Genomic DNA, 17,321 nt, shown 5'->3' with positions numbered 1-17,321 from the left:
GAGGAATGTGCGACGGCAGCACATGGGGCTGGTGTGATCCCAGCATGATCCCAGCGTGACTCAGCCACTGCCTCAGCAGCCGGCGATGCCGGCACACCCCACGGCCCTGCTTGCCATCGCCAGCACGGCCAGCTCGGCAATGAACGCCATGGAAAGCTGGCAGGGTCCTGCTGAGAGCGGTGTCAGGTGAGGGGAGTGACCCAGCCCTGGCTCCCTGTGCCGGGGTGGTTTTCCCAGGGACTGGGAGTCACAGTGTCACTCATTGCTTCACCCTCAGTGACAATCATGCACAGAGAAGGCTCTCTGCCTTCAGGATGGAGCTTTCGGAAAGATCCTGAGCAGTCAGATCCCTCCAGTCCCACTTTGTGCTCCAGGCTGCCTCATTCCCACTTCCTGACCCATTTCCTTTCCATGTGGAAAGTGCAGTGACATCTCCCTTATCCCTCACCCCACCAAATGCTGCCCCAGAGCGTCGGTGACAGCCCCGATGGCAGCAGGGTTGTGGGATCACCAGGCAGGAGGGCAGTGGGATGTGAGGAGTCACCAGGGCCGTCCCCTGGGTTCAGCCCTGCCCTGGGAACCCGGAGCCGAAGGTCTGGATTGCAAAATCCAGTTACTGCCCAGACTCCGGCATGTCTGGGAAGGGGTGGCCGAGGGCAGGGCAGGGAGGGCAGGGGGGCAGCCCCTGGTGCTGCCGGCTGGTCCAGCTCCGGGATCACACTCCAGGCTCCAGCATAACCCACAGCCATCCAGCCTCTCTCTGTTGTGCTTTGCGAGTCTGGGCTTTTAAACACAGGAAAACACAGCAGTGGGATGAAAAAACAACCTTGCAAATGTCCCGCCGGGTCCTACATGACACTCAGCACGGGGATGAATCCTCGTGGGGCCCTGCAGGGACACGGTGTTGGAGCAAACACTGAACTCTGGGTTGGCCCTCTCGGGATGTGCTGCTGCTGTTTGAACCTGGGTGTCACGCTGGTCTCGGGGCAGCGATGCCGTCACCTCCGGTCCCAGCAGCTCCAGGCATCGCCCCCAGGACCAGAACCCCATTTTCCTGTTGGGGAAACTGAGGCAGGGAGGGGTGGGAGAGGCAGAGGCGTTCCCTGGACAGGCCATGGAGTCAGGCACAGAAGCTCCCTCTTTGCTTTCCTGCCTGGGGGAAGGTGGACAGGCTGGAGCACCCACCCGAGGGACCTGAGCACCCCCCCAAAGGGTCCCAACGCCCACCCGAGGGGCCCGAGCACAGCTAAGCCCCATTACTCCCCCCCGCAGCTGTGAAATCCCAAATCCAAGGCTGGCCCTGGGAGCCACCACCTCCGCCTGCCCCGCGCCTCTCCCCTCCCGGCTCCGCTCCAGCCTCCAGCAGAAGCTCCCGGAGCGCTGCGGGCGCGGGCGGCCGCGTGTTTGCGCTCCCAGCTTTTTTGTTGTTGTTGTTTTTGTTTAATTTTGGGCTTTTTTTTAAGGAACTGGAAAAGAAAAAAAAAAAAAAAAAAAGGCAGAAGCCCTGCCCAGAGGCAGCCCCGCGCCCCGGCCGGCCCATCGCCGGGGCGGCGGGGCCGGGGGATGCGGGGCGGGCGCGGGGGCGGGCGCGGCGCCCCGCGGGGCCCCAGGTGAGCGCGGCGGGACGGGCGCGGGGCCGCCCCGCTCTGAGCCCGCACTGAGCCCGAACTGAGCCCGCACCGAGCCCGCACTGAGCCCACACTGAGCCCGCACCGAGCCCGCACCGCCTGCCCCGATGTCCCGGCCCGGCAGCCCCCGGCCGAGCCCCCCGGAGCCGCCCCGCGCAGAGCCGGTCCCGCCGCCAGGTACGGGGGGTCCTGCCTGGGGGGAGGGAGCGGAGGGGAGAGAGGGGGTGCGCGGCTGGGGGGACACGGGTGGGGACCGTGGGGGGCACGGGTGGGGAGGCTGGGGGGCGCTGCGGCGGGGAGAGGGGCTCTGTGTGGGTGTGTGTGTGTGTGTGTGCACGGGTGGGGGGCTGTGGGTTCACGGGAGGGGGATTTGTGCACGAGTGGGGCTGTGAGTTCACCACGGGGAGTGGAGGTGTGTGCACGGGTGGGGGGTGCGTGCAGGGCTCCGGGGGTACACGCCAAGGGGATGTATAAATACATATACGTGTGTGTGTGTGTGTACAGGGCTGGGGGGCACGGGTGGGGGGCTGTGGGTTCACGGCTGCGGGTGGGTCTGCACAGCGCCAGGGGTGTGTGGCTGAGGGATAGATACGTGGAGAGGTGTGCACGGATCGGGGGTGTGCAAGGTTTGGGCGTGTGGGTGCCCGGCATGGGGGGCCCCGTGGGGGTTTGCATTGCTGGAGACGGTGTGTGTGCACAGAAGAGGGGAGGATGAGTGTGTGTGCACAGAAGAGGGGAGGATGAGTGTGTGTGTGTGGCTGGGGGGCTGTGGGGGGGTAGCAGGGGGGTGTGTGGCTGGGGGGGTGAATGTAAGCACGTTTTGTAGGGGGAGTGTATGTGTGTGTGTGAGTGTGAGTGTACACGGCTGTGTGGAGCTGAGGGTGTGTTGGTGGCCCTGACAGTGTGTCCATGCCCGTGTTTGTGCGAGTGCAGCAGCTGCCGGGACCCCGCGGGGACTGTGCAGCACAGACTCTCCAGCAGTTTCTGTAGCGGGGCCAAGCACAGGGAGCGAGTCAAACCCCCCCCCTCCCTCGAGGGATGGGTGGAGGGGCTGGGGGCTGCTCTGCAGCCATGGGATGCAGGGGAGTAGGATCAGGCCATGGAGAAGTGGATGGAAAAGTTTGGGGAATCCTCCCTTTTTCCACGGGGCAGAGCTGAGCCCCCCGGAGCCCCTCCAGGCTCTGCCCGGGTCGGTGCTCAGTCCCTGCCAAGGCTCACGTGCAGAAACGGCATTAAAAGTCTCAATGAGAGAGAGAAAAGGCAGGAGGCTGTTGGTGATGGTGGGACACGCTGTGGTGTGTCTGTCAGGCCAGACACAAAAGGGGCCAGACCCTCATGCTCTGAATGGGCCGCTGGGCTGAGGGGCCGCGGGAGCACCGGGCACGGCGAGGGGCAGGACCCAGCACAGCTGGACCAGTCCCGTGTTGGCTTTGGCCCGGAGCACGGCTGGGCCCAAGTTTTGGAGAATACATCCTCTTGTTCTCTTCTCCCCTGCTCTTCCAGCTGGATGCCGCAGGCTCCGCTTCCCGGCTGGGCTCTTGTGCTGCTCTGAGCTGCAGCCCCGTCCCGGGGCCCAGGCAGCTGCAGGGGCTCTGTGGGACTGATTTCCCTGGATTTCCTTCCATTCCCTTTCCTTTCCAGGTGGGAAGTGGTGAACTGTTAGTGCACAGACCCAGTGCAAAAAGCTTTTGCATGGGAACTTGCCTCCAGCCCGGGTCAGGAGGAGTGCTGTGCACGGCTGCTGCACCATTAGTTGGAGGGTATTTTAAAAAGTAGTTTAAAAATCTGTTAAAAATATATTGGGAAAATGTTGTTGGAGCTTTTCTATGCTCCCTGTGGCTGCACAGGAGTGGTGTGTAGGTACAGTGTGGTTAAACTCCCAGTTGTAACTGTTGTCCTGAGCAGGAGTGGTGGGACCCAGCCAAGGTGCCTGGGGGCATCCATGAGCACCCAATTCCATGCTGGAGGTGTGGCACCTCCATCCCAGAGCAGCCCTTAACCCACCCTCCCCTTCCCCAGCTCCTCTGGAGGGGAGTGTGGACCTGGTGTATGAACTCAAGCAGAGCTGGACCAACTTTGCCTCCTTTAGTCCCTGCTTTTGCAGTGTGGGGAGGGCAAGGGGGTCTCCGGGACACCCTCAATTTCTATCTGACCAAGCACCAGGGGCTAAATTTCATCCCGAGAGAACATCCCTGTCCTGCCTCAGAGGGCAGCTCTGGGGTGGCCCGTCTCGAATCCTCGCTCACCCCACTCCTTCCTTTGTCTCCCTCTGTTTTTGGGGGATGACTCTCCGGGCCCGTTCGCTGTCTGTGCTGTTGGGCCCCGTGACGGTCGGGTGCAGAGCCCTGATCCCTTGGGCAGTGGCCAGAGGCTCTGTCACGCACCGCCGAGCCTGGGAATTTTCTCTCCATTCCCCTTCTGAAGTTTTGCAAACTAGACCAGCTCATCTGGAAACACCAAGGCTCTGGAATAAACAGGGAAACTGAGGTGCCAGGGCGGTTTGGCCCAAGTTAGCGTGTGATGGGCAGGTCGGGTTGGTTTTGCTGTGCTTGGTGCTCTTTCCCAGCCTGAGCAGAAGCTTATTTCCCGAAGTTTGTTCCTTGGCATCTCTGGAGATGGGCTGGGTGCCATCCCAGTCTCCTCCCACCCAGGAGGGACAGGGACATGGCAAACCAAAGCCTCGAAATAGCCACAGGTAGTTTGCAGAGGAGCCAGGAGAGAAGAGGCGACTGTCTGCCTGGAGGGAATGGGGGTAATTACTTTTCAGAGGAATTAGCAGAAAACAGGAGGAAAACAGAAAGATTTTTGGCTGAGGAGATTGTCTTTATCCTTCCTTCACGGGGAGGAAGAGGAGGGACAGCAGGGACAGCAGGAGAGGGTCTTTCCTCGTGGGCAGCAAACCCATGTAAAGATGGTCGAGGCAAATCCAACTCCAGAAGCAAAACCTACCCCTTGGGTTTGACTCTGCTCATTCCCCTCTCCCTTCCTTCCCTTCCCAGCAGGACATCTGCTGCATGAGACCACCACCCCAGCCCCTCCCTGTCCCCCTTTATGCCCCCTCTCCATGCCTGTGTCCCAGCTTGGCCCCTGGCAGCTCCCTGTGCCTTTGCTCAGAGCCAGCTGGGGATGGGACACTCACACGCACTTTTTTCCCTTTAATTCTTTCTGCCTGTTCCCAAGGATTTTGCCCCGAGGTGTAACAGGAGGCCAAAAGCTGTTGTGTGCTCAGCCCTGATAATAATGCAGCATTCAGACCCAAAATACCAGGGTGTGGGTGACTGCACGAGGGTCTGTCACCCCCTCAGGGGGCTGAGCCCCGAGCAGGGGGTGCTGGGCAGGAGTTGGTGCCACTACCAGGCAGGTACCCATTACTGGGACTGTCCTGCACTGGGATGGGGGTAGGAACAAAGGGAACTCCCTCCATGGTCAAAAGAAAAGGGTCTTTGCTTGTCTTAACACTGATTTAAATGCAGGATTGCAGAGTTGTACACAGGCACCTTCAAAGTGCAAAAAATCCCCCCCCCCCCCAAAAACCCTAAAAGAAACAAAATGATTTTTTTTTTAGCCCCAGATAAAAACTTTTTGCGCCAAAGGGTCAGTTTCTGGTTTTCTTTCAAAGATTCTTGTCAGCTTGTGAAAACGCTTCGTTTGTGTTTTTCCTTTGAACAACAGCAAAACTTTGCAAAAAAAAACCCCCAAAACAAAACAACAACAAAAAAACCCAAATGCCAAACAAAAGAGACAGATTCCTGGCTTTTTTCAGTGTCTCTGGGTTCGTGCAAAACAAAGCAGGGCCTTCGGGCTGCGCCGCCCCAGCGTCCTGCTCCCACTCCAGCTCCTTATTGAATTTCCTTGGAAAGCTCCTGCTCAAGCCTGGGAGCTGCAGAAACCCAAGCTCTCCTCGGGGCGTTTGCTGGAGTTCTGGTGATCTTCCCCAGAGCTCTGTCCTGCCCAGCACAGCCTCCTGTGGGATGGGCACAGCAGCCCCCGGGATGAGCCCCATGGTCCCTCCCTGTCTGGCAGCTCCTTCCCATTTCTCCCCCCTCAGGGTGCCAGGTTGTACCAGTGGAAATGAGCTTTTACACTGGTGCGGTGATGGGGTAATTGGGACTTTTTTTCCCAAAAAATTCCAGTCTTCACCCATCTCTGATCTTGAGTTGCCTCGTTGGATTTGCAGACAGGGAAGTGGGCGGGAGTTTTGGGAAGTGTTTTCACCCCAGTCCCATCCTGTGTTGGGGTGGGTGCACAGGAGCTCCAACTCTGGCTCCTTCCCCCAGGGCAGGACAGGGCTCACCTGGTTGGGCTGCTTTTGGTGCCAGGCTCCATCTCCATGGGACGTTTCTTTGGGTCAATCCCATTTGTGTGCCTCAGTTTCCCCACCGGTCTGAGCTGTGCCAAGGTTGTTTCCACTCAGAGCTGCAGCTGAGCCCCTGGAAAATACCTGGAGCTCAGGTAACGTGTGATGGGCCCTGGGTTAAAGCCAGGGATGAAAGGGGCTGCAGAAGTGCAAATTATTATCCTGGTTAATAACAGTGTCCACCAGCTCCCGTTGATCCGCTCCTCAATTAACTTCCTTTGAGGACTCTTAGCAGGGGGAAAGACACAAATTTTCCCTGGCAGGACCTGGGCTGGTTTAACCCCAGAAGGTTACACAATTACTGGACTGGCTCGGTCCTTAATTACTCTCTCCATAATTTTCCCCAGCACAGCTCCTTGCTCTGTAATTCCCAGAATCTCCTTGGATGTGATAGGCATCTCCTTAGCCACTTTCCAGGCTTCTGGGATAATTGCTTTTCCTTAAGGACACCCAGGATGTCACAGGATTTCCTCCTGCATCCTTCCCCCATGCCAGGCTCCCATGGCACAGGGTTGTCCCATCCTTTGAGGGGTTGTCCTGCCCCAGGGAGCACCGAGCTGGCACAGAGCTCCTCACACCCAGTGGAAGTTGTCTCAGTCCCAGGCTGGGTCTCCGTGCTTTTGTTTTCCCATCATTTTCCACCACTCCTTGGCCCCACGGTGAGTCTGGGAGGTTTCATGTTGCTCTTTGGATGAGGCAGAGCCCAGGCCTGATGCTGGGAGAGGAAAAGAAGAAAGAAACCTGGTCCTGCTGGTCCGGTTGGTGTCCTGGGAAGTTGTGTTGTCCCTGGCCTCCAGTTCAGGCTTAGAGATTCCTTCTTCCCTTGCAGCTCCAGCTCCAAATGCTGCCCTAATATGTATAAAATATATATGTTAAATCTATTCTTACTGCATAAGTTATAGCTCCTCCCCAGTGCTGCAGTGACTGAAGTGCTTCTTGCAGTGATTTTACTTTTTGTCTTCCCCGAAATCCCTTCTCGAGGGTTGCCCTCACCACCCAGCTCCTAAGTGGGAGCAATTCTTCTGTGAATTTGGTTGTTGCCTCCTTGGCAGGAGCTGGTTGGATCAACAAGGACCTTTGGGTGATGGAATTTACAGGGACACCTTGGCACAGGGTCTGTGCCCCAAACCTGGAGTCGGGGTTTTGTCACTGAGGTCAAACTCCGAACACGGATGGACTGGATGGACACTGGTCCTGACCTGTCTGGCCCAAAATTCCTCCCTTCCTACCCACCCAAGGGCTATAAATAACAAATAACAACAACTCCCAGGCTGCTGAGCTATTTGGGGTTTTGTGGGTTCTTTTGCTTTGTTTTGCTTTTTTGCATTTAGGAAGTAACTTTTCATAGAAACCACTTTTTTTTTTTTTTTTTTACCGAATTCCTCATTGTCCCAGAACTGAACTGTTTATCCAAAGCACTGCCCAGGTGAGCAGAGAGACACTGGGGCAAAGGGAGGGAAGCAAAGATGTGCTGGGTCTGTCCCAGCTGTGCTCCAGTGCTCTGGGCATCTCTCCCCCTTCCCCTCCCACCCTCCTTTTCCTTTCCCTGAGTATCCCAGAATCTGAGAATGCTTCAGTGCATTAATTTCAGACTGAATGTAAATAAGCCATTTGGATTTTTCCCAGTTGAGCAAACTTTCAAACCAGAATTTTGCTTTCCTCTCCTCCATCCTGGCTCGTGGGATTGGAAGGATTTGCTTCAGTGCCGTCTCTTCTGCACTTGAAACCACTTAATCAGGCTCTAAAATACCCCTGGAATAGGTCAGGCAGGCACCTGATTGGGCCAGGCAGTGCATACGGGAAACCAAGAGAGATTACACGCTCATTTTATCTGCATAAAAGAGATTAGAGAGCTCCCAAACCAAATACTGCTGCATGTTGTTCATGGCAAACGCCTCCCTAGACCGTCTCTGTTTGTGTCTCCGTCCAACTTTACCTGGTCCCTGTCCAGCCATTCCCAAGGGATTGAAGGGAGAGGGAAGGGGGCACGGGAGGCTCTCCTGGGCAGGAGTCACATCCCATGGCATCAGGCTTGGATGCTCCTCAAGAGCTCGGATGTGGATCCAGATGTGCTGGGACCCTTCTCCCTCCCTTCTGTTGACACCACCTAAGGCAAACATCTGCCTTGCCAAAGAGGTGGGATTTGCTTCCACTCTCCCCAGCCTGTTCTCAGCTCTGTGTGTTGGAGGCATTTTCCCTCCCGTGCTGTGTCTCTCTGCCCTTGGGCAGTGGGGATGGGGAAAGTGCCATGCTGAGAACATGTCCATCCATCTCCTGCCACCAGATTTCTTCCCTTTGAGGCAAAGGCAGCCGGGAGGAAGAGGGGAGATAAACGAGACCCCAGGAGCTGGGCAGGTCATCAGCTACAGCTCAGGAACACTGAACAGGAGCTGTGGGACAGCCTGGGGGGGTTTGACCCAAAACCATGGCCTTGCATCTTCCCACATCCTCTGAGCCTTCCCAGCTGGGGGTCTGGGCACCACAGCCAGCTGGGAGAAGGGAATCCAGAGGTCCCTGGGAGCTGTGGGATGCTGAGGCAGTGCTGCCTGTGGGGTGGCTCCTGTTTATGCTCTGCCCCATCCCGGCTCCCACCAACTGCTGACACGATGCAGTTGCCTTTTGTTTGTCCAGCTCTTTGGTTACCTCAGTCCTGCAAGCTCATCAGGAACTCAGTGTGCTTCCCACCCAAAGCACAGAGCAGTTTTTCCCCCAGTCAGGACCATGGGGGTGGCCCCAGAAACTCCTGCAGACACTGGTCATGTGGAGAGGGTCCTGCAGCCATCGCTCCCAGAGGGATGTTTGTACTTTGGACTTTGCAGGAATATTACAGCAATGAAACCCTCCAGCTTTACATCTTTCCCTCCTCTTTTCTCACCCTCTTAATGGACTTTGGAGCTGACTGATGTCTCGGGGCTTTCGTGATGGTTGGATTTGGACTTTGGAAATGGGGAGAACAGTCAGAAAACCAGATCCATGTGTGTGTCGTGGGCTTGGCAACCAGGAGGCAAAAGAAAGTAGTGCCATGTCTATCGCTTCCCTAATCTTTTGTACCTTAGGGCAGTGCTGTGATTTATTGAAGCTGGGCTTATTATTTTTAAATGCCTTATTACCTCTGTTCCCATGAACAAGACACTGGAGTCGCTCTCCCTGTGCCACCCTCACGTCTCCCTCGTGTTGTACAAGAGATGGTGCAGAATGGGGGAGTGGAGACCCAGACCCTCATCTGTGATGGGCATTTATCCCACCCGGGAAGGGTCTGGGGGTGCAGCTACCTTGGGGGTGCAGATGAGGGAAGGGATGGATGTCCCATCCTAGGGCCATCTCTCCTTAGGGCTTTGCCTGGGCTTGTGGTTGGTTTCAAACCTGAGGGATTTTGGTCAAGCCTGGTCTTGTTCTGGTGGCAGCAGGGGAGGGAAGGAGCCAGACCCTGCCCTGTCGGAAACTGGGAGAGGGGAACCCAGGGGGGCCTCCTCTTGACAGGGCACCCCTGGAGCAGGGGGTGGGGGGGATTTAAAGGAGGAGAGAGAGCCAGGAGCTGTGGGATGAGCCTGTGCCAGTGCTGGGGGTCTGTCTGTCCATCTCTCCCTGTGTCAGCAGAGGTGATGCCTCCTCTTGGGTGCATTTTGACAGACTTGGTCTCCCCGTGGCCCTGCAGCAGCAGGGATGTGAGGCCGTGCAAGGCAGGGAAGGACCAGCTTCCCCAAATTTCTTTCCTGTCTATTTTTGTCTCTCTCCTGGCCACCTTGTTCCCGTGGGAGTTAATTTAATTGCCACCTCCCCCCCTGCATGGCTGTGGTTGTGTGTGAGACCTTGTGCAGGGTAATTACATGTGTGAGGTGGACACAGCAGAAACAAGCCCTGTCTCCATCCCGGAGCAGCACACTGGGCATCCACACGGATCCAGACAGCCAGTACTGGGCTTTCCCTCAGAGCTCAGGGTCTCAACAGGCTGTCCTTGTCCTCATCCCCCTGGAACAGGCACAGAGAGGGCAAGGGGTGTGATGGAGACAGCACAGGGTGGCCATGGCAGGGGCAAGGATCAGCTGGAGCTCTCCCTGTGCCAGCCCCTGTCCCGCTGCAGCACCTGGTTTTCCAGCTCTTTTTCCTAGTGTAAAATCACTGACCTGCAGGGAAGGGGATCTGGTGGTGATGGGGCTGCTCTGGGCAGCCCCAGAATCTGGGCTGTGGATTTTTAAGCCCTGGACATCTCATAGCAGAACCCAGAGCAGCTCAGATCCCTTCCGAGGGACCTCGGGGGAGCATCACCTCCATGCTGGGCACCTCTGGCTCAGGGCTTCATCCAGAGCTCCTCAGCCATCAGGGTTCCATGTCTGGCTCTAGCAGGCATTAGATCAGGTCTGACTCAGGCTGGTCCAGGTCAGGACATGGCAGAGGTCGTGGATGCAGCAGTGTGCAGGAATTATTCATCCCCACACCTCGCCCATACCCTGTGGGTAGATGACAGCTCTCTTCACCTCTCTGTTTTGCCCCGGGCTTCCCAGAGGCATGGGAACGACTTTTCTCCTGTCTGGGACTCATGTGCTCACACTCTCCAGCCAACACTGCCGTGTGAAATTCAGGTGGAGCCACTGGATTTCCCTCTGCTGAGCCCCAAAATCACCCCACCTGTGAGAGCTGCGAGCAGGGCTCTGCTGGGATGAGCTTTCCTTCCCAGCAAACCCCCTGTCACAGGAGCTGTGGAACCCAGGCTGGATCAGCACCCTGGGGAGGGCAGAGAGGGTGGTCCTGTGGGGAAACCAAGGTGTGTGGGGTGTTGTGGAGCATCAGTCCAGTCTGGCTGCAGCCCCTCTGCAGTGTGTCCAGGCTCCTGCTGACCCTGGGGTGCAGAGGAAGCCTCTCCCTCCCTCGTTGTACTCCTGATTCCCCTTGTGAGCTCTGCCCACCTTCCTCCCTGGCTCGGGCATGTAGGACCCTCATCAGATGGAGGATAATGAAGTGTCCCAGGTCTCTCTCCCTGTGCCCCCCCGCCCCTGCCTGCCTGCGTGTGGGACCTCTTGTTATAGCCGAGGAAATTATGGGTCTCTGCTCTCCCTCCCTTCGCCCAGCCTATAATTTAGTTTTATATAAAGTGTGGTCCAGCCCCTGTTGTGCAAGAGGTTGCTATTCCGGGGGATGGGGACAGGGATGGGGCAGCAAGGAGGGTGGGGGGGGGACTGTAGCATTGCACTGAGCCCCCCTAGACACCCCACAGTTCCCCTGGACATCCCACATTCCCCGTGGAAACCCACCTTGAGGGGTAGAAAGCTCCCAACCTGCAGCCCTGGCTCTGCTGAAGGGGATTGTGGGTTTCTGCAAGGGGGTGTGTGGCATCAGAATTGATCCCATGGGGAATAACTTGTCTCCTTTTGGGTTTTACTTGCCCCATCGAGGGGTTCTGCAGTGGCTGCCCCTGTCCCAGAGTGCAGGAAGATGAGGGGAGGTGGCAGCCAGCTCCCACAGGGAAGACAGTGGCCCTTTCATGGGAAGGGGGATGAAAAATCCAGCTTGAACCGCTGAGTGTAACCAGATCCCTTGGCTTTTTGGAGAAGGAATGTGGGACCTCAGGAGAGTTTTTGGGATGGTGCTGCTGAGCTGCTGGCGCTGCACGAGGTGAGCAGCTGCAGAGTGGTGCAGCCTCCCCTGCCATCCCGAGCAGCCCAAAATCCCTTGTGGTGCTCCTGCTCTTCCCCCTCACTGTGTGCAACAGGGGCAGCTGGATTTGGCTTGGGAATCAGAGCCCAGACGCCCTGGGCGGTGCTGATTGCAGAGTGTGGGGATGTGCTGTGGGTCTCCGTGCTTTGGGTGACCCCAGGGGGCTCAGCTGCAGCCCCATTTCTCTTGCAGAGGCCGGGGAACCCTCGCGCCCTTCGCCGAGGCCGATTCCAGCGGTGCTGTCGGCAGAGCCCCGGCCACCCGCCCGCCCTGTGGTGCCAAGGAAGGAGAAACCCCTGGAAGATGAGGAGTCCCCAAAAGTCCTGACGAAGAGCCCCCGGGCCGAGCTCGCAGGCACTCCCAAAGCTGTGACATGTGAGTGTTTCCCTCGTGGCAGCTCCGGCCACCTCCAGGTGCCAGTGCCTTGGGCTGCTGCCGCCTCATCAGGAGCAGGGCTCGTTAGAAAGGAGGGCAGAGGTGGGAATCCATCTCCTCCTCGCTTTGTTCCTCCCCACATCAAAGCAAAAGGCTTAAGCTGAGCGTGAGTCAGCTGGAGTGGGGAAAGTGGAGGGTGGCATCCGGGATGGCTCCGGCTCTCCTGCCTGTGGGCCCGGCTGGAGGCAGAGGGGCAGGAGGGTGGGCAGCTGGAGGAGCTCTGGGTGGTGTTGGGGTCCCCTGGGATGCCATAGTGGGAAGAGGGACCAGCCCCCCAGGGAAGGAGCTGGCTGCTCTATGGAACACCCCCCAAAGCCACAGAGGGAGAGAGGAGACCCCTGGCAGAACAGCTCCGTGGGCGCTGCCGCGGGACGGGAGCACAGCAGCCACTTGCTGGAGCAAAGGGAGATGCCTCCCCCCGGGACGGCTCTTGCCTTGGCGAGTCCAGGGCAAGGGTGAGGCTGGTGCAAAGCCCGGGCGAGCCGGGCTGGCTGCTCGGAGGAGCTGGTTTTGCCGGAGGCAAATGTGAAGCCAGGCAGCACCTCCCCAAATCTGCTGCCGCAGCCCTGCTGGTCCCCTCCTGGTGAGAAACACCGCGGTGGGGAAGGGGTAGGAGTGGGGGCCCTCGATCCATTTGCCGTTGCAGGGGTGGGAAGGCAGAGCTGGCAGATGTGGAAGGCCATGGGCCAGGTGCTCCTGGAGTCCCGTTGTCCATCCTTTCCCTGGCCCCCAGCCTGGATCCCAGGGTTTCACTCCCAGGCTGCCCTGTAGGCACAGCCGGTCCCCTTCTGTTGGATGCGAGAGCGCAGCTTTCCCTTCCAAGGGGTGTAAAGTGGACGGATGCTTCCCAACGGGATGAGGGAGGGTGGGAACGAGGTTGCACACTGCAAAGAGCAGGCAGGCGGGGTGGGAAGGGGAGGGGACGGCGCAATCCGGGCGCTCCCGAGGGCTACGTGGAGCGAGGAGAGCGCACGTTTCCTCCAGCAGAGTTTGAGCCCTTGCGAAGCATCTGGGAGCTGGGCCGGCTGCCCACAGACATTCTGCACGTCTGAGTCACTCCACAGCCGCTGTACCCCGCAGGCCTGCACAGCCCCCTCCCTATCCCACCCCCCGGGCACCCCCCTGGGCCCCAGGGCTGGCAGGGACCACCTCGGTGGGAAACCCCAAGTGAGCACCCAGGAGGGTTTTGGTTGTTGAAGATCCACAGGCAAGCTGTTCTGCCCCAAATCCCGATTTCCCACCATGGTGCTGGTGGGTGGATGCAGTGGGGACCGTCAGGTGGGCTGGTCCCCCCCACTCCTGCCCTGACACCCATGTTGCTGGGGAGCACCACACAGCTGAGCTCGGGTTCAAAGTGTCTCTTTTAGAAGAGCTTTGGGCTCCTGTGAGTTGAAGGCTCTCCTAAAAAATGGAAGCTATTTTCCCTAACTTAGAGGGGGGGGATTCCTGGCTGCCTTTGGCTGCCACTCTCCAGAGCCAGAGCGTGATTTTGATTTACAAACAGTTTAATCTGAGGAATGCAGTGAAATGGGGAGCGCCAAGGCGAGCGCGTTGCATCCTGCTGTAATCCCAGAGAACCCAGCTGCTGTTGGACACTGCTGGGCTGCTGCTGCTGCTGCTGCTGCTGGGTCCCTGCAGGCTCAGCCCCTGCCTGGGTCCCTGCTGGCTCAATCCCTGCCCGTCACAGCTCTGGGCAGCCCCAGGCACTGTGGTTCATCCTCGGTGCCACTCGGTGCCAGCTCGGTGCAAGCACCAGGGCACAGGCAGGTGAGGGCACTGGAGAAGGGTGAATGGGAAGTCAACACCATGTGAGGTTTTTCAGGGAGGGGACACAATTCCCATTTTATCCAAGACCTGTTTTCCATGTCTCCAGTCTGCTCTTCTCCCACTTGTCCTGCTTCCAGCCCACTCTTCCCGCTCAGCCCTGGTTATTTTAAGTTCCCTTCCCAATGTGTGTCAGAGACCAAGCCCCCAGTTAAACCTCCCTCTGCAGCCCAAGTCCACCTCAGCCTGGCAGAGCCAGGCTCCAGGACCATCCCCTTGTGTTTTTCACCTTCACCTGTTTTATTTTCGTGGGTGCAGGACAGGGCCCATCAGTGCCCACTCCACCCCTGCGTCCCCCTGTGCCCTGCACAGAAAGCAACTCCTGTTCCCCAGTGCCAGAGGTGCCTTTGCCCTCGAGCCTCTCGCCTGAATCATCCCTTGTTTACTGCCACGGGAGAGCAAAAGTGAAGTTTGGCCAAAGCACCATCACACAGGATTTTATTTGTGGCTTCCATTGGCATTGCTGTGGGGGGCGATGGATGCTGGAACCTCCTCCCTTGTGCTGGTTCCCAGTCCTCTCCCATGGATTTGTGGGGACAGGACATGGCACTGGGCAGGAGCAAAGGGTTGAGCCTCTGGCAGGACACAGGGCACTGGCTCTGGCAGTGTCCCAGCAGGACATGGGGCTGTGGCCGCTCGCGGCTCCAGCGTGCGAGGCTGGAGGGAGGCACAGACAGAGCAGAGAGTTATTTTCCTCCTCCTGCAGAGAAGTTCAGCCAGAGGTTGGGGAGACCTTTAATGGAGCAGCCAGTTCCCGCAGCCCCGGAGAGATGAGCACTCCGGCTCTCCAGTGGTGCTTCATCTCCTCCAGCTCTGCCGAGGATGGTGGGGACAGCCAGGAGCTCTGTCTGGCAGCCTCGGTGGCTTCATCCCTCCTGCCTGTGCCGGCAGTGCTGAGATCCCGGGAGACCTCCTCCTCCTCCTCCGGGTGCTCTGCTGAGTTTCAGCAGTTGCAGCATGTCCTTCACAAAAAAATCTCTACTTCTTGCTCTTACTTCATCCCTTCGTCTTTTGGAGCCTCTGCCTCCTTCTCTGCAGCCACCTCTTCTTCTCCATCTCCTTTTCCATCTCCATCTCTTGGACCATCCATCTTTTAGCATCACTTCCCAGCCACGCTGGGGACCATGTTCCTGTGTGGTGACAGGGGACCAGGCCCGTGTTCCTCCTCGGTGGAGCACTACAGGAGGGCTCTCGGGGGGGTAACGCGCTGCTCTGCCCCCCAGGCCAGCCCCAGGTGAGACCAGCCCTGCAGCCCCCCGGCCCCTGCACCCACCTCCTGCAGAACGGCGCCGGGCGGGGGCCGGACCCGGGCGGTGCCAACGGGGACGCGGGGAACGGGCTCTTCCGGCCCCTCCCCAGCACGAAACCTCACCGAAAGCTGCAGCCGCACCACTCCATCAACAGCCAGAGCAGCAAGAAGAGCAAGGGCAGCTCCAAGTCGGCCTCTTCCCACATCCCTATTGAGGCGCAAGAAGGTACCAGCTCTCCCCGGGGGGGTCCCCTTCCAGCTGTTTTCCAGCCCTTCATCCCTTGGGGTCTCTCGTGCAGCATCCTTTCAGCCCACCAGGACCCCTGGAGCTGGGAACCAGCCGAGCTCCCCTCCTGGCAGCCTCTGTAGGGTGGGTGCTGAGTGGGGCCATCTCCTGTCCTCCAAAACTGATCTCTCTTGAGGCCTGGGCGTGGTGTTGAGGGAGTGCCTGGCCCTCAGACCTGCTTTCCACCCCTTCCTTTAATTCCTGCGGGAGGATTTCCACCCTCACAGTGCTCCCCAGGCATCCATCCGTGCCGGGTGCTGCCTCACCCATCCACACCCGTCCCCTCATCCACTCTCCGGCCGTTCCTCCCCAGATTGCTGCGTCCACTGCATCCTCTCCTGCCTCTTCTGCGAGTTCCTGACCCTCTGCAACATCGTTCTGGACTGTGCCACCTGCGGCTCCTGCACCTCCGAGGACTCCTGCATCTGCTGCTGCTGCTGCAACTCGGGCGAGTGCGCGGACTGCGACCTGCCCTGCGACATGGACTGCGGCATCATCGACGCCTGCTGCGAGTCCGCCGACTGCCTGGAGATCTGCATGGAGTGCTGCGGGCTCTGCTTCTCCTCCTGAGGGGCTGCTCGGCGGGGGGACCTGCGGTGGGACCCCCCCAGGCCCTCCCACAGCAGGTGAGGGTCCCTGAGCCGCTGGGAAATGCTGAAGGACAGAGCCTGGTGAAGGAGGAGAGCACATCCCCCGCTGCAAACCTCATCCCGGAGCTGGTGAGCCGGACCTGGATCCTGCCTGGGGAAGGGTGACTCCATAGGGCCACGGGGACTCCGGGGGTGGTGGCATGCTGTCATGCTCTACCTCCTCCCCACGCTGGGCCGGTTTGTGAAGCACCTCCTGCCACCTGAGCCGAGAGCAGGAGCGCCCGTCCTGCAGAGCCCCCGGGTGCCACCCCATGTCCTGGCCTTGGGGACAGCCTGTCCTGCTGCCACCGCCCGGGGCTGCCCCAGGACAGTGCTCCAGGTGCACGGGGGGCTGACATGGGGGTGGCACAGAGCAACCCCTTCCCCCCAGGACACCTCCAAGGCTGGTGCTGCACAGAGCCCTGCTCCCCACCGGGACCCCCAGCGCTGCTGGAGCCTCCAGCCAGGCACGGGGTCCTGTGCTGGGGACACCTCCTGCCAACCCCCCCTCGGTGCTGAGACTGGCAGCCAAGTGCAATACAGGCAGCCTGTCCCCTTCTGGGAAGAAGCTTTTCCTGCACCAGCCCCTGCAGTGGGATCGAAGCTGGGGCTGGGGAGACCCTGGAGCTGTGCCAAGCTGTTCCTGACCCCCCTGTGTCCCGGGGCTGGTGGGGCAGGGTGGCTTGGTTGGTGCCCAATGACCCCCACCAGTTGTTGGCCCCATCCCACCATCCTGGGGAGAGGGATCTTGGCTGGGTGGGGGTGGCAGACACCCCGTTGAAGGGCTGGGGAGAAAGGGAGGGAACTGTCACAGTATTTTATTTTTTTTGTCCTTTTTGTTTGTTACTGTAAATAAAGGTCTTTCTTCATTTCTGACCGACAGTTGCTCCACCACGTGCTCTGCAGGGCACTCCCTGGGGACAGCTCTGTGTCCCCCATCTCTGTGCCTGTGCCCTGTCCTATTCCCCGCTGCAGAGGGGCCTTGGGGACATGGGACAGGTCAGTGACAGCCCCAGGGTTCTCCTGTTTTGGTCCTTGTGCCAGAAGGGAAAATGTGAGAGGACTCTCTGTCCTTCACTCCAGGGAACAGGTTGAGGTCCTGGAGCACCCCAGCTCCTGTGGGACAAACCCTGGCCCTGTTGTCCCACTGTTGTTCCCTGCTCCTTCCCTGCTCCTTTCAGGCTCCTGAGCTGCTTCACCAGACCCAGGGCACAAATTCCCTAAAGGAGACAATAAATCATGTGAATTCCTGGTTGAAGGG

General features: G+C 58.9%; 1 protein-coding gene across 1 annotated transcript; it reads left to right on the top strand.

Moving 5' to 3' along the window:
* The first annotated feature begins 85 nt into the window (after positions 1-85).
* MDFI (MyoD family inhibitor) lies at positions 86-16,865 on the top strand. Its single transcript, XM_027659646.1, has 5 exons — positions 86-186; positions 4,934-4,989; positions 11,830-12,012; positions 15,120-15,371; positions 15,745-16,865. The coding sequence occupies exons 1-5, from the start codon at positions 86-88 to the stop codon at positions 15,999-16,001; spliced, it is 849 nt and encodes a 282-aa protein (XP_027515447.1). The 3' UTR covers positions 16,002-16,865.
* Positions 16,866-17,321: the final 456 nt, after the last annotated feature.

The sequence above is a fragment of the Corapipo altera genome, unplaced genomic scaffold, assembly GCF_003945725.1.
Source record: "Corapipo altera isolate COAL_440 unplaced genomic scaffold, ASM394572v1 77b, whole genome shotgun sequence".
Classification (NCBI taxonomy): Eukaryota; Metazoa; Chordata; class Aves; order Passeriformes; family Pipridae; genus Corapipo; species Corapipo altera.
The sequence above is the reverse complement of the archived record's forward strand: the minus strand, read 5'-3'. Positions and strand labels throughout refer to the sequence as shown.